We start from the raw sequence: 14,926 nt of genomic DNA, 5'->3' as shown, positions 1-14,926 counted from the left end.
CTATTAAAGGTGAAAATCAATGCCCCTTAATGCTTTTAAACATATTTCCATTACTTTTGTCCTGTTTAACCTAGCTTCCTCAGCCATTTCTTTGACAAAATTGCCACACAAACCCCAAAACTTAAACCTGATAAACTGGATGTAGCTAGCTAGCAGCTACCCAGTGTTGTCCATTCTTCATGGTAATATAAAATCACCTCAATATTCAAACTATTCAAATATTCCGTTGGATGAAATAGTCTTTAACACCAAATTTCTTCTTTAAAATCCAAACCGGGAACATAACCAATTTGAAGTAAGACGTCAGAGAATGCCTATATTATGCCAAAAAGTACATGATAAATGACAAACAATGAACTGCTATTTGTACATTTGTGTATGACAGAGACAAAACTGAAACTATCTGTATTCTGATTTTCGCATGTGTTGGAGCTTCTGGAGACACTTCTGATATACCTGACACCATAAAGGGCAAATCCTGCTTTCCTTACTCACCCTAGTAAATAGATGGAAGACAACAAGTCTGATTGGCTTATGCCAGTGGAACTCCATTCACATCAAAGGAGTTGCACCAGCATGGAACTGGTATGGCAGAGAGAAGACTCAGGCCAGTGGATATAGCCTTGTGAGTAAGGGGAGCAAGAGTCAACCTAGAAAATCAAATTCAGAAAATGCAGCTTTCAAAAGTTGCTGGAAACATATGGCCTGATTTTCAGAGGTGGTCAGCACCCGCAATTTCCACTGAACTCCATGAAAGTTGCAGGTTCTCAGCACCACTGGACATTCAGCCAAGAATCATCCCCTCACTCAAGGAAGTGTTTGTTTGACTGGTTTTCTGTGTATACCGTATGTTTCACTGGCTGGATGTTATCATTTAATATTGCACCGGAGTGTCTTAGGGATGCAGTTTTGAGGAAGCTCAGGTCTGGTTCTCCAAGTGCAAGTCTGTTAAGCTTTCATCAAACTGAGTTGTTATTTTTCCAGATCACCACAGACTTTTATATAATTATAGTTTTTCCAAACACAGCAGTACTTTCCAGCTCAAACAAAAAAAAAAAAAAAAAAAAAAAGAGAGAGAGCGAGAGAAGAATGAGTTGCTATTCCAGTAAGCTATTCACCCATGGCCTTGTTTACAGGAAGCACTCATATAGGGAAGTCTTCCAAGATCGTCTTTCCCATCTGCTGTCACTACAAGGCTTGGGCTGTCACTAGAGATAGAAGTTGAATATCAATGCAGTATTTGCTCTGAGAGCTTATTTGAATCACCCATAAAGAAAAATCTAAGCAGGGTCATAAACTTTTACTCACTGTTGGAAGGATATGAAGTTTTGAGGACAGCCAAAAAACAAACCCCATAAATTAGAAGGCAGCTGATCCGAAAGAAAATAAATAGCCACAAAAGAGACAATTCATCAGGTGTTTTATTTCTGCTCTGAAGCAAGGATTAAAACTCTTCCTAACTTTTATAATTATGTTTATTAGGTTCTAGTGCCATCAGAGAGCAAATTTACATTATACTTGTGTCTTTCAATCTTGTCTCTTGCTCATGACAGTCAAATGCAACGATTGTTAATGCTGCAGTTCAACAACAAAAAAGTTATTTTAGCGACACTATGAATTCTTATATTTCAAAGTTTCCTCATAAGCCAGTGAAAACAGACCCATAAAAATAGTTTTCAGGATGAAAAAAGATTGCCATGTCTAAGACTAAAAGCAGCTTTTGGGGCCAAATCCTGCTCACCTTACTATGTGAGTAGCCCTGATATGTGTGTGTAAGTGATCGGGAGTACAACCTAACCATTACAAAAATACAGTATAATATTTTGTGCTATATGCGAATAGATACAATTCAAGAGTAGCTACTGATGGTGTGTGACCTGGGCTTTTTGATAATGTAGCATTGAGCAGAATCTTTTACAACTGACCAGGGAACCAATCAGCTCCCATAGTTACATTTCAGCTACTTAGAACAAAATGTATTGCTGTGTTGTCTTGGGGAGAGATGGACTCGAGCAACCTTCCATCTGAATGCTTCAGACTTTGGCTGTTCGAGATCTGGAGTCAGAATATCGTATACTAATCCCTTCCCCCCTCGTTATGAGTAGATTTTAGTCCTACGGTTACATGAGTTCATCTAATGCTATGTAGGACAAGTACAACTACAATCTTTGCATCTTTTTTTATTTTTAGACATAGATGAATGTCGCTATGGCTACTGTCAGCAGCTGTGTGCCAATGTACCTGGTTCCTACTCCTGTACATGCAATCCAGGTTTTACCCTTAATGATGATGGACGATCATGCCAAGGTACTGTATACAGGCAATAACTACTGCAGTGTTGGCCCCAGCCCAGCAGAGCACTTAAGCGTGTGTGTAACTTTAAGAAAATGAATATCCGGCTGAGTTCACATGTGTTGTACTGTCTGTTATAGGGTATGGCTACACTTTGAGCTGGAGGAGACACAGCTGTGTTAGCTCTGATTGAGCTAGTGTGCTAAAAATAGAGCGTAGCCACTGCGGTGTGAGCAGCTAGCCATCCCAGGTACATCTCTGTCCAAGCTGTTAGGCACATGCTCAGGGCAACCTGCCACAACCGCACCCTGTTTTTAGCATGCTAGCTCGATCCTGCAGGTATGTCTCCTCGTGCTGGAATTTCAGCTTGCAGGGTAAAGGTTCCTGTAGGTACTCATATGACTCCCATCACGGTAGTATCTGAGCACCTTTTAGTCATTACCATATTTATACCCCGTGAGGTAGGACAGTACCATTAGCTTCAGTTTCCAGTCTGGAGAATAGACTCAGAGAGATGAAGTGACTTGCCCAAAATTGCATAGGAAGTCTGTGGCAGAGCAGGAAACTGAATCCAGGTCTCCGAAGTCCCAGGTTAATGCCCTATTGGACCATTCTTCCTCTCCAGTGTGTTTAAGTGCCTTACCAGATCAGAGCCTCTATGATCTCATGATCAACGTTATATTTCTGTTCTTGAACAGTAAAATACTTCAAAGCAGCTCTCAGGGAATGGCCCAGTGTTAATGGGATAAAGACTTGCCAGGAGTTGCAAGTGTCCTAAAAGGAAAGTCTTTGCTTTGTGGTAACCACAGGATTCTATAAGGATTGTTTCCTCATTACATCAGCATTCTCTAGATTTATCCTGCTGCTTTGGGCCTGGTCTTGCTCAGATTAAATCGGTCGGAGAATCTTACAATTACTAGATAAACAAGGAAGCATCTGCAGTAAATAGTTTATCCCAGTCTTTCTTGTTATTTTCTGATCATAGACAGATCAAGCAGCTTTTTCCCCAAGAAGTCTCAGTTGTAAGTGACCCTCTTCCTTCAGCAGGGGTAGGTTCAAGAGTTGGCAGACTTGTTAAATATCAGACTCTCTGATCTCATATTCAATGCTATCAAGTGCCTCAGCAACAGCATTAGGGAAGATGTTCCCAATTGCTTTACATACAGCATGGCCTGTGTTTCCAACCACTTTTTTCATTACAATTCATCAGCCTTAAATACCAATAACAATACAAACTGAGTCAAACCTTTGCAAGAGAACCAGACGAAACTGCTGTGCCTGTACTATTAAGTCCTTTCTAATGTTTGATTGTAATAGTAATTAATTAGAAGCAGTGCCTTGGGAGAAGTCATTGATAAACTGAGTATTGGTTTCCTGTAGATGTGAATGAATGTACAACCCAGAACCCTTGTGTGCAAAACTGCGTCAACACATATGGCTCTTTTCTCTGTCGCTGTGATCCTGGCTATGAACTGGAAGCTGATGGAATTAGCTGCAGCGGTAACTATCTTCTGTGATTTGGTGCGGGGAGGGAGTTAACTGTATTTAAATCATTCTTTGTAATGTATTTTTTTTTATATGCCTGCCTCTGAAGTTTCAAGTATGGTCCACTGTTAGAAGTAGGATATATCTACCTATCCAATCCAGTAGAGCAATTCATCTCTTCCTACTTTCAGTTAAACAGGAGGGTAAAAGCAAGAAACCACACAAAAATCAATGGTGGTGTTTCTTTTTTTCTCATAATGGTTTTAAAGAAATAGACTAAGCATTAGAACTGTTCTGTGACAATGATAAAGAACCACAGAAAAGAGTTGCTTTCTTCTAACACTCACCAAGGAACTTTATTGGCATAAATAAAATAGCATTATTCCAAAATCTACTCTTGCCCTGATGTACTAAATAGCTTACCTTAATTCAACAGGTACTTAAGCACGTTATCTGTCTTGCCCTGCTTTACTGCAGAATTTCCCCAAACATTTTCCAGCCCCACCTGCCTGCTACAGATTTAAAGAAACAAGAAACATCCTCATGAGCACTGTTGAATTTAATCAGATAGGAGTGATCCATCCACCATGTAGCAGTATTATTGGAAAATTGTGACAACATTGTTTTTTTCCCCTCTCTCATTTTCATTTTGTTGCTTTATTTTGCTTAATTGAAAAAGAATAGTTAGGCTTACTTCTTTGGTGTGTGTCCCTACAGTCTGTTTAAATGAGAGAATCCAGCCAATATTTCTTGGAAGGAAAAAACCTCACTGGAAAAGCTTTGTTTTTTAATTTACACTAAACAGATGTAAAGGGCTGTGTTTGAGAGAAAAAACATGACGTGCAGTGTATGTTCAGCCATTGTTCTTTGCAAGCCTAATTATAAAGAAAGGGATTCAGACCTTCTGTGCCTTAGATTAGAGCTAGGTCAGGTCTGTAACATCTGGATCATGGAAACATACCTATGTAGTTCTACCTGTGAAGCAAGATGTAAGTGAATGGCCAACCACATGGACAATTAGAAACAGGTTTTCTGACAATAAGGAAATAAGAGGAATGTATCCTTTTACTCTCCAGCTTCTCATTCAATTCTACCTCACCTGTAGAGAAAGCTTAATTAAAAAGTTGGGAAGTAACATTTCAGTTGGATGCACCGATGTATCAAACAGAATAGATGACATAGACGGACTCCGTTATTTGCAAAGCCTCTGCTCTACACCCAAACCCTCCCCTTGTCCATGTAGGTTAGCGGAGGGTGTACTTCTGCTACTGAGTGCCAGAGCTGAAAAGGTGCTGAATGCATTGACCTTCAGCTGCCATCAATGGGACGTGAGGCACTCAGCTCCCTACAGGAGGAGAGCTAGGTCCCCTATATAGCTGCAGAGAGAACTGTCAGCAAGTCATTATGGGCCTGACTCTGTGTTTCTCGCCCACCAAAAACCCTCCCTGAAGTCAACAGGAGCCTTTGAATGTACCAGGCACGCAGGAGTGGGCCCTAAGGAGCATAAATAATCTGGTGACACGGCAGAATTTGGCATAGCAAAGAGCTTTAGAAAATTGCACCGATGAAGTCCAACTGCACTCCTGAAGGCAATGCCAGTTTTGCCATAGTCTTCCAGAAGAATTAACAAAACAGGTTGTATTTTTAAAAATATAGAGAAACCTATCGTAGGCCACCCCACCCCCTTGACTTCCATGATCTGCAACATTCAGTTGCACAGTAGAGATGATCCTGAATTAAAATGGCTTAGTAGCCTTGGGGCTACTTGGGGCTGAATGGTCTTCCCTGGTACTTTATTCTAAAAAGTAGCTATTTAAAAATGGCCCCCTGGAGTTCCACGTCTGTCATGACCCAGATCACAGATATCAGTTTAAAATTAAAACAATTTTAAATTTTTTTTATCTGGGGACCTGAGAGTCAAGTTCCTTCCATCATCACCAGTAATAAAGCTCCTGCAGGCCAAACTATACTCTGCATGACAAGTAACTGACTGGAACTTAAACAATTCTCTTGATGATGCATAAAAAGGAATAAAATCCAGTTAACTCTCTCTTAGCTGTCTTGGCTCTGCAGGGCTAACAAGAATAAGAAACACTAGAAGGTTATTTCAATCAGTCAAGTAAGCCACCCTGACTGATTACACACACTGAGCAGGTATATCTCCTGAGAGTGGGTTTCATTATCATTTATTAATAGTTGTAGGCCTGGCTCGACATGGGTGAGGCTTAGTAAACAATAGTAAATTGGATCATTTTCCTTTTTCAAGTAAAGTAATAATTTACATTCATTCCTAGCTACCATGAGCCATATTCACCCTGGTATAACTTCAGTAAAGTCAGTGGATTTACATCAAAGTTGAATCTGGCTTATTAAACTGAGCTGAATAGCAAACACCATGATCTTATAGCTCTATGAACTTTTGATGTGACAGGCATTGTAGTTAGGATGGACTTCTGTTCAGGGGAAAGTCTTTTTTCCTTTAACACAAAGCATTCTAAACTTCATTCTACCACTGCAGACATGGATGAGTGCAGTTTCTCAGAGTTCCTTTGCCAGCACCAATGTGTGAATGAGCCCGGTTCTTACTACTGCTCCTGCCCCCCTGGCTATGTTCTGCTTGATGATAACAGAAGCTGCCAAGGTAAGAACATTCCAACCGTGAACTAAAACCCAACCAAACAGTAAATAGCTCATAGTTCTGGAAGGAAAATTAAGCTGATTCACTGAGAATCAAGACTTGAGATGTTTGCCTGATTTTGGCATTGCAAAAGGTAGGAAATATTCTTAGGGGGTTTATTGTGCAGCTATGCTGGTGAGTGGTTACTCCCATGAGTGATCCTATTAAGATAAATGGGGTTATTTGCATGAGTAAGTGCTCACTATTGTGAATAAGAGTTGCACAGAAAGGTACCTAATGGGCCAGTTTTTCTCCCCCTGAAGACAGTGGCAAAACACCTACTGACTCCAGTGGGGGAAATGAGGATTGGGTCCACTGACAGCCCCTACTTTACTCTGGAGCTTTTGAAATGCTGTTAACTCATTAAAGTATATTACTGAGTAGAGCTAATCTCAAACCTAGAGCACTGGTCCCTGCATCTATAGGTGTGTCCTGCACTATAGGATCAGAAAGTGATCAACTGACTGCCATGACTGTGTGCCTGGGGCATTTTTTTTTTATTGTATCTCCACTTATTGTTCTGTATGTTCTGCATTAAGCTGTAGCAGTGGTTGTACCATAGCTGCTGGACTCACTTCTCCCTTTCGATACAGCTTTCTGCCTGTGGCTTCTCGGCCAGTTTTAAGCTGGCTGTGAGCATAGGAGCAGTCTGCTCTTTCTTTAATGTGCACCCTCTGTACATTCACTGAAAAATAAATCCTGCAGGGCTGAGGTGTTATGCGGGGTTGATCAATACAGAGATTTTTTTTAATCGTCTCAGTAGCAGCATTCATGGAGTAAGGTGTGGTTTGAAATTTTTAACGCCCAAACCCCTCGTTCCCCCCCAAATGGCACTTCCAATAGCAGGGTGTACCTGACCCCTACTGAATGGCACTGGATCAGTGCCCTGTATTCTGAATGTTTCATTTATTAGCTGGCTAAGAAGAGCAAGGTTGAGGGGCAAATGGGGACATTGTATGTCCAACAATTCTTTCAGAAAACTTTGCATTATCAGTATATGGGCATGTTATACTCCCCTTCCCTCCCCTGTGTCTGTTTAACTTTTTAGATTGCAAGCTCTTTGGGGCAGGGGCCATGACTCCTTTTATATTTGTGCAGTGCCTATCACTGTGTGGGCTCTGCCAGAAACTGAGAAATAAACTATTAATAATATAATGAAACCTGGCTTAAAAGAGGGACGGATGAAAAAATGTTTCTCCTTAGAGTGATTGTCCCTCTGTGTAGTGCACTTCGGGTTGGGCATACACTCTTTGTACCCGTGACTGGGGAACTGTCTTTAGCAGTGGCTGTGTGGTCTATGTATGCATCCCCACTCTCCTTGTGTGCCATCCCAAAGAGATGAGAGGGGCTGCTAGACAGCCACCCTCTTTTCTCTTCATTTGTTACCTTTAAGTTCCTTTTTACTGCACGTGGGCTAGGAGGGAGCATCAGTGTTCATGCTGACTTCTTCAGATCCTCTCTGTAAATAGTTTTCAAAGTTGTGAGAATTTTCATAGTTAGATAGTTTTATAGTATAGTTAAGCAATAGATTTAGGGGTCTGGTTCCTATTTTTGGAAACCATTTCCAATGGTGGGAAGTCATTGCTGTATACACACCCACACCCACCCACCCAATGGTTGTGGGGAGTATGCCAAGAATCTCTGGTTTCAAAAATTGCAATGTATGCTCCAAGCCCTTCCTGGTCACCGACTATTGTGTTATCTGTCTGTACTTCCTGGGGGAAGCCAATGTCCCTTCCAGTATTCTGCAGGTCATTTCTGAGTAGGAAAAAGCAGTCCAGGGAGTTTCAGCTCCAAAAGTTTCTCTTTGAGGAGTACATGAAAGTGAGGGGAATGCCCCTGTACACCAACTTGAAGAAGGTAGGATTGGCCCCTCTTCTTTGGTCCCCGAACAGTTCCAAGACCTCCACCCCTCACCAGCTCAGAGAGGCTCAGGAGAGCAGGGAAGGGAAGGGAGACGCAAGTGCGTTCATAAGGACAAGAGGGAAGATTCCCCATTCAAATCTAAGAAGAGGCAGAAATTCCTGCCCCATTCCAAGTCACTGGGAGATTTGTACTTCAGAGCAGGACCATACAGTACTGAGAAGGAACAGACTGGGACTTCTTCAAAGGGCAAAACTGCAGCACCTTCCAGTACTGGGGACTGCTTCTTCAGCACCAAAACCCTCATTGGTACCATCGGATTTAGTGACCTCTTAAGGCCTGAGCTGTGGAGACATCCCCATCAACTCTGTCTGGCTTTCTGATTCCAGAAAATCTTCTGCTATTCCTAGAACTGGAGTCGCTTCTCCTTTCCAGACCTCAACACCTGGCACCAAGACTTCAACTGATGCCACTTTCTCTGTGGTGCCACTTTCCAATCCCCACCAACAAGTTGGGGATGAGGCAGACTGTCTCCGATACCATCAACGAGTAAAGGCAGATCACTACTGCCTCCTGCAACATGAAGAGCCTCCCTTTCTGGATCTGAGGTCAGAATCCTCAAAGTCAGAAGAGGACAAAGTCAGCAGGCACCTGTCCTAGACTATGTCCCTCAGGACTCCTGCAGAGGATTGAGCCCTGATAAAATATTGAGAGTCTCCACAGTATCTCACTACTCTTGTACTAGAGGATACCCTCTCCCCCATATACTCACTGGTACCCAGCACCCCAGCGTCCATTATTGAGGGGCTACAATGTCGCGCAGTGATGGTATTAAGTCTCAAAGCTCTTCAGGGACCACCATCCAATATACCTACCTTAAGACATAAAGGACCTAAGGAGATAAGGGATCCCAGGGTGGAGGAAGAACTTCCTTAGCCTGCTCAAGAGCCTCAACTCCAGCAGCAGGAGGATGAAGAGCATCATAAGGAGGATTTTGTGCCTGTGACCTTGTCCTCCTCTTCCCCAGATGATGCTGTGATTACAGATTCCCCTATGCATCCCAATTATACAAAGGCCTTCCAAGACTTACTCAAGAGAGTGGCTGTTACTTCACATCCCCCGGAAGAGGTCCAGGAAGCACCACACAAACTGCTAGACATTTTGCATAGATTGGACCAGAGCAGTGGTGCTCCCTATTAATGAGGCAATCCTCGAACCCCCCTGGACTCTTTGGCAGACAACCACCACAATCCCATCAGTGTCCAAGCAGGCTGAGGAGAGGTATTTAGTACCTGCAAAAGGGTCACAATAGTTATTTTCTCACTGGCCTCCCAAATTGTTGGTAGTTTCAACAGCCACTGAGCATAGTCGACAGAGACAGGCTTAGTCAATGCTGCATGAGAAAGAAGCGAAGAGGCTTGACCTCTTTGGCAGAAAGGCTCATTCCTTGGCCTCTCTGCAATTCCAAGTTTCAAACTGCCAAGCTCTGATGGTCAAATATGATTTTACTATTTATGACAAGCTGACCAGCTTTTGGTTCTTCAGGATATTAGAGACCACTTCCAGACTCTACTTGATGAAGGAGGGCTGGTAACAAGATTGGCACTCCAGATACCTTAGTTGCAGCGGACATGGTGGAGAGATTCATGGCCACTACTGCCATGATGAGACACCCCTCATGCCCTTCTCAGGAATCCCAAAGGAAGTTCAGACGATGCTGAAACACCTCCATTTGAGTGTGACACTCTATTCAGTGCTAAGACTGATGAATCTCTCAGTTTGTTGAAAGACCCCAGAGCCACACTTTGATTGCTGGGTATTTACACATGTGCAGTGAAGAAGAAGCCCAGTGAGCCACAGTGCAGATGACCAACCCCACCTGCCTTTTATCATTAGTGGGAGTATGAACTACTACACAAGCAGCAGGGGACACATAGAAAGGGTGCCCAAGGTCAACTATCTTCCACCATCTAGACTGGTATTTTGATGGGACCTGCAAAAGCCAGACACTATCTGTCCCTCCAGATCTGCACAAACTCTCAGATCTTTCCCTCCCTTTGGAGGTTGACTTTCCCACTATCTGCCTGGACAGAAATCACAATGGACAGATGGGTCCTAGAGGTTGTCTCCTTGGGATACATTATTCAGTTCTCTTTCCTCCCCGACGGCCCTCCCTGTCCTCTTTCAAGCACATTCTCACAAGCACATGGACATGTCATCCAATGAAGTGAGCTGTAGCTCACGAAAGCTTATGCTCAAATAAATTTGTTAGTCTCTAAGGTGCCACAAGTCCTCCTTTTCATAAAGCACAAGCACATTTTTCTGCAGGAGGTAGAGTCGCACCTTGAACTGGAGGCAATAGAACTAATATCTCCAACAGCAAGGAGAAAGGGATTGTCTACTCAAGGTATTTCCACATTCCCAAGAAGACTGGGGGATAGAGACCCACTCTGGACCTCAGGGAACAAACAAGTTCATTCACCACCCAAAGTTCAGAATGGTGATCCTATCATCCCCTTTTCTGGTGCTAGATCCAGACAACTGGTTCTCAGGCCCTTGGTCTCAAAGATGCCTGCATTCATACAGACATTCATCCAGCACAACGGAGATTCCTGAGATTTGTGGCCAGTCAACACCACTACCAGGGATCTCCTCTTTGGGATCTTCCTAGAACCTAGAGTTTTCACCAAGGTACCTTCATTGGTAGAAGCTCACTTTCATCTGCAAGGAATGACAGTTTACCCTTACTTAGATGACTGGCTCCTGAAGGGATGATCTTACAGGGAAACACGAGAAGCAACTGCCATGCTTCTACATCTGTTTGAGAGGCTGGACCTGAGAGTGAACCTGGAGAAGTCTACCCTGGAACCCTCACAGTCGACAGAGTTTATCAGGGTCAGGCTGGATGCTGTTATAAACATACTTACCAGATGACCATTTCCTCTCCATCACCAGGCTTATACAGCAGATCTGTTTGAGCCCCAGAACATCCAGAAAAATCCTGCTCATTGCTGTTGGGTCATATGGCCACAAGTACTTATGTGTAAGGCTGTGTGTCTGTCTCAGAGGTCACAGAAGTGATGGATTCCATGACTTTCTGTGGCTTATGCAGCAGCTGATGCTGGCTCAGGCTGCAGTAGCAGTTTCGGTGTGAGGGAGGGAGCTTGGGGCTGGGGCAGGGAGTTGGGGTGCATGGCGGCAGTGCTTTCCTGGGAGGAGGCTTCCCGGCTCCCACCAGGATGTTCCTGCAGCTCCTAGGCGGAGAGTCCAGGGGGGCTCTGTGTGCTGCCCGCGCAGCTCCCATTGGCTGTGGTTTCCGGTCAATGGGAGCTGTGGAGCTGGCACTTGTGGCAGAAGCAGCGTGTGGAGCCCCTCTGGGCGCCCCTTCCCCTAGGGGCTGCAGGGACATGCTGGTTGGAGCCAGGTAGGGAACCTGCCAGCCCCGCCAATCCTCCTCCAGGACCAGCAGGGGTCCTGGGCTGCACGCCACCACCCATCTTCACCCCTCTCAGCACCAGTGGGGGTTCCAGGCCACGCACTCCCAGCCTTAGTGGGGGTGCTGGGCCGCCACCCGCCTCCCCTCTTCCACCCCTCCCCTGCTTCTCCCCCAGCACCTACTCTGGGAAGTTGAACAATATGTCCCTTGAGGGCATCATATGAACCCACTCAAATGGAGCTCAGGCAGCATCGGTAGCTTTCTTTAGAGACGTTCCTATTGCTGACATGTGCAGAGTAGAAACTTGGAGTTCCGTTCGCACCTTTGCTAGACAATATGCACTGGTGCAAGCAGCTGCTTCTACTGCCTCTTCTGGCAGGACAGCTCTGCAATCTGCTGTGTCATAGGACTCCAAGCAGACACCTCTTTGAAACGGACACTGTTTGTAAATCATCTGAAGTGCATTACACATAGGGACAGCCACTTGAAGAAGAAGGATGGATTATTTACCTTGCAGTAACTTGAGTGCTTTGAGCTGCGCAGTGCACTACCAACACTCCTTCTCCACTGTGTGGTCTCCCCCTTCTGGGCACTGATGGTGGAGAGGGAACTAAGATGGCCGTGATCTGGCAGCGCCCCTTATGCTGCACACAAGGATGCACACATGGCCCAGACTCTGCTAGTGAAAAATCTCTGGTCCTGGGCCTATGCACAATCTAAATAGCACTACCCATAGGGACAACACATCACAAGAGCTCAAGTTACTACAAGGTTAGTAATCCATCCTTACTTATCAGAGGTAGCCTTCTAATACAGATGGAGCAGAATTGTACTTTGTTTGGTGATACTTTGATGCAATCTCTTAATAGGGGAGGTTGCTTCATTATAATAAAATACAAATAATAAATGAAATCTAGCTATTATATAGCTGTTTTCATCCATAGATCTCGAAGTACTTTATAAAGGAGGTCAGTGTCATAGCCCCCATTTTACAGATGCGGGAAATTGAGGCACAGAGGGGGGGACATGACTTGCCCAAGGTCATCCAGGAAGTCAGTGGCAAAGCCAGGTCTCCTGAGTCCCAGTTCATTGCTCCAACCACTAGGCGACACTTTACAAGGATGGCATCTTGTAGAGTTTTCCTTGTATTATCCTTCCTCTCATTTTTGTGTTTCAGATATCAATGAATGTGAGACTAGAAACTTCACTTGTACTACGCAGCAAACCTGTTTCAATATCCAAGGAGGATACAAATGTCTAGACCCAGTAAAGTGTGAGGATCCTTATATCCAGATCAATGACAAGTGAGTAACAGACCCATAGAAGTGGAAGGGCAGTAAATCTGCTTGAGGCAAATAAATTGCACTTCTGCAACATGACAGCAAAGTACATCTAAAGTGCTATACAGACATTAGTGTTGCATTTACTATTAGCAAGCTTTATAAAAATGATAAATTGCAATTACTTGCCAAGTCATCAGGTGGCAGGAGATTCAGTTGTGTGGGAAGTTAAGCTGGAAAAGCCCTCACCAAAATGAGTGCAGCAGAGAAGACCATAATGGTTGTAATGCAACAAAAGAAAGTTAGTTACTCCATTGCCACCTGCCTTTAATCATACTTGATCAAACCTAATCTATTTGTTAATAATAGTACTTCCTTACCTACCTAATCCAGGGGGTTGTGAGGATTCACTAGTTAATGTTTGTACAGTGCTTTGAAAGCATAACACACTGAACTAGAGAGGAGTGGCAGCTCTGCTAGAGTTAAGATTGAGTCCCTTACTGTTTAAAAGATGACTCATCTAAGAGTTGTAAAATCCACCTGCTGACTGACATTGTCTTGAAATTTGCTTTGCCTCCTGGGGGTCCTAGGTACTGTTAGTGGTCCACATGTGGGGTCCTTTGAGCCCGGTGTTCCCAAGATACAATCCCCCTGCTAAAAACCCCAGCATCTTACAAAATCACATGGTTCTCCTAACTTTTTTTGCACACACTTGGGAGTCAAATTATGGCTGAAATTCTCCCCAGTTTTATCTCAGTCACTTGGGATTTATTTCAATTGGCGTATGGCACCTGCTGCCCCCTTGGGGAGTTACTCAATATTAAGCTTAAATCTCCAGATGGTATGTCAGTAGCTGAAGCCAAAGAGAACAAAAGACGTGCAACAAGACTAGGGCTCTGTTAACATCCAAAGGGTTGCCAGCCAATCTATTATCACCAGTTATAGTAACTGGGTGGCTCAAGGTGACATACTCTGGTCACAACCTGAGCAACACCGATGCATTGAGCATCTGAGCACTTTCAGCAAACATGGCTTGTACAAGTTTCTTGTTCTCTGCCTGCATTCTGCAGGGGCTGCTTTTGGAAGTTTTGCCCCAAGGTCAAAATTCTGGTTTTAAGAGCCATATTTTAAAGTGCTCTAAAATCTATATGCAGACTCTGAGTTTACTTTAGAAGTACTGTCAAGGAAATTAGCATTACTTCAATAGAGGGAACATGAGAGATTCTAGGAAGCAGTTAGGGTAATGTCATCAGCCTGAACAATGGGATTAAGTGTGATCAAAGGAAAGCAAGTTGCTGGATCTTTTAATGTTCACAGAGTTTAAGGCCAGCAGGGACCATTAGAACATAACATTGATAACAAAATTTACCTTTATTGGCCGTCAGTGCAAGAGTTTGCTCAAGTTTGGACCATCCATGGGGTGTTCATGGATTACGATTGGTGTGTCTAGTAAAGAGAGGGGGCTATTTAGATCATCATTGTGGACTGTCTGATTTAATTAGAGCTGTGCCTGAACCAAAACTCCAGACTCAGGCTTAGGAAGAACTGGGCTTTGTGGCTCTGGCCAGTCTTTAGATTTATTCTTTGACTGTATTTAATCTATGGCCTGTACTCAAAAGGTGTTAGACACACAGCCTGTCAAAAAAAAAAAAAGTAATGTAATTATTTATATAGCACCACTGATGTTCATGAAAAGAAAAGGAGTACTTGAGGCACCTTAGAGACTAACAAATTTATTTGAGCATAAGCTTTTGTGAGCTACAGCTCACTTCTGAGCTGTAGCTCACAAAAGCTTATGCTCAAATAAATTTGTTAGTCGCTAAGGTGCCACAAGTACTCCTTTTCTTTTTGCGAATACAGACTAACGTGGCTGCTACTCTGAAAACTGATGTT

The 14,926-nt window shown here is 43.6% G+C and overlaps 1 protein-coding gene across 2 annotated transcripts in view; it reads left to right on the top strand.

The window, feature by feature from the left end:
- FBLN5 (fibulin 5) overlaps positions 1-14,926 on the top strand; it is a 71,593-nt gene that overhangs the window by 42,237 nt on the left and 14,430 nt on the right. For both annotated transcript variants that reach the window (XM_007055443.4, XM_027817844.3), the window contains exons 6-9: positions 2,191-2,307; positions 3,673-3,792; positions 6,296-6,418; positions 12,931-13,057. In XM_007055443.4, the coding sequence (XP_007055505.1) occupies positions 2,191-2,307; positions 3,673-3,792; positions 6,296-6,418; positions 12,931-13,057 (487 nt within the window). The remainder of the gene's footprint in view (positions 1-2,190; positions 2,308-3,672; positions 3,793-6,295; positions 6,419-12,930; positions 13,058-14,926) is intronic.

This window comes from Chelonia mydas, chromosome 6 (assembly GCF_015237465.2).
Source record: "Chelonia mydas isolate rCheMyd1 chromosome 6, rCheMyd1.pri.v2, whole genome shotgun sequence".
NCBI classification, from domain to species: Eukaryota; Metazoa; Chordata; order Testudines; family Cheloniidae; genus Chelonia; species Chelonia mydas.
Note: the sequence above shows the minus strand (reverse complement) of the source record. Positions and strands in the feature narration are given on the sequence as shown.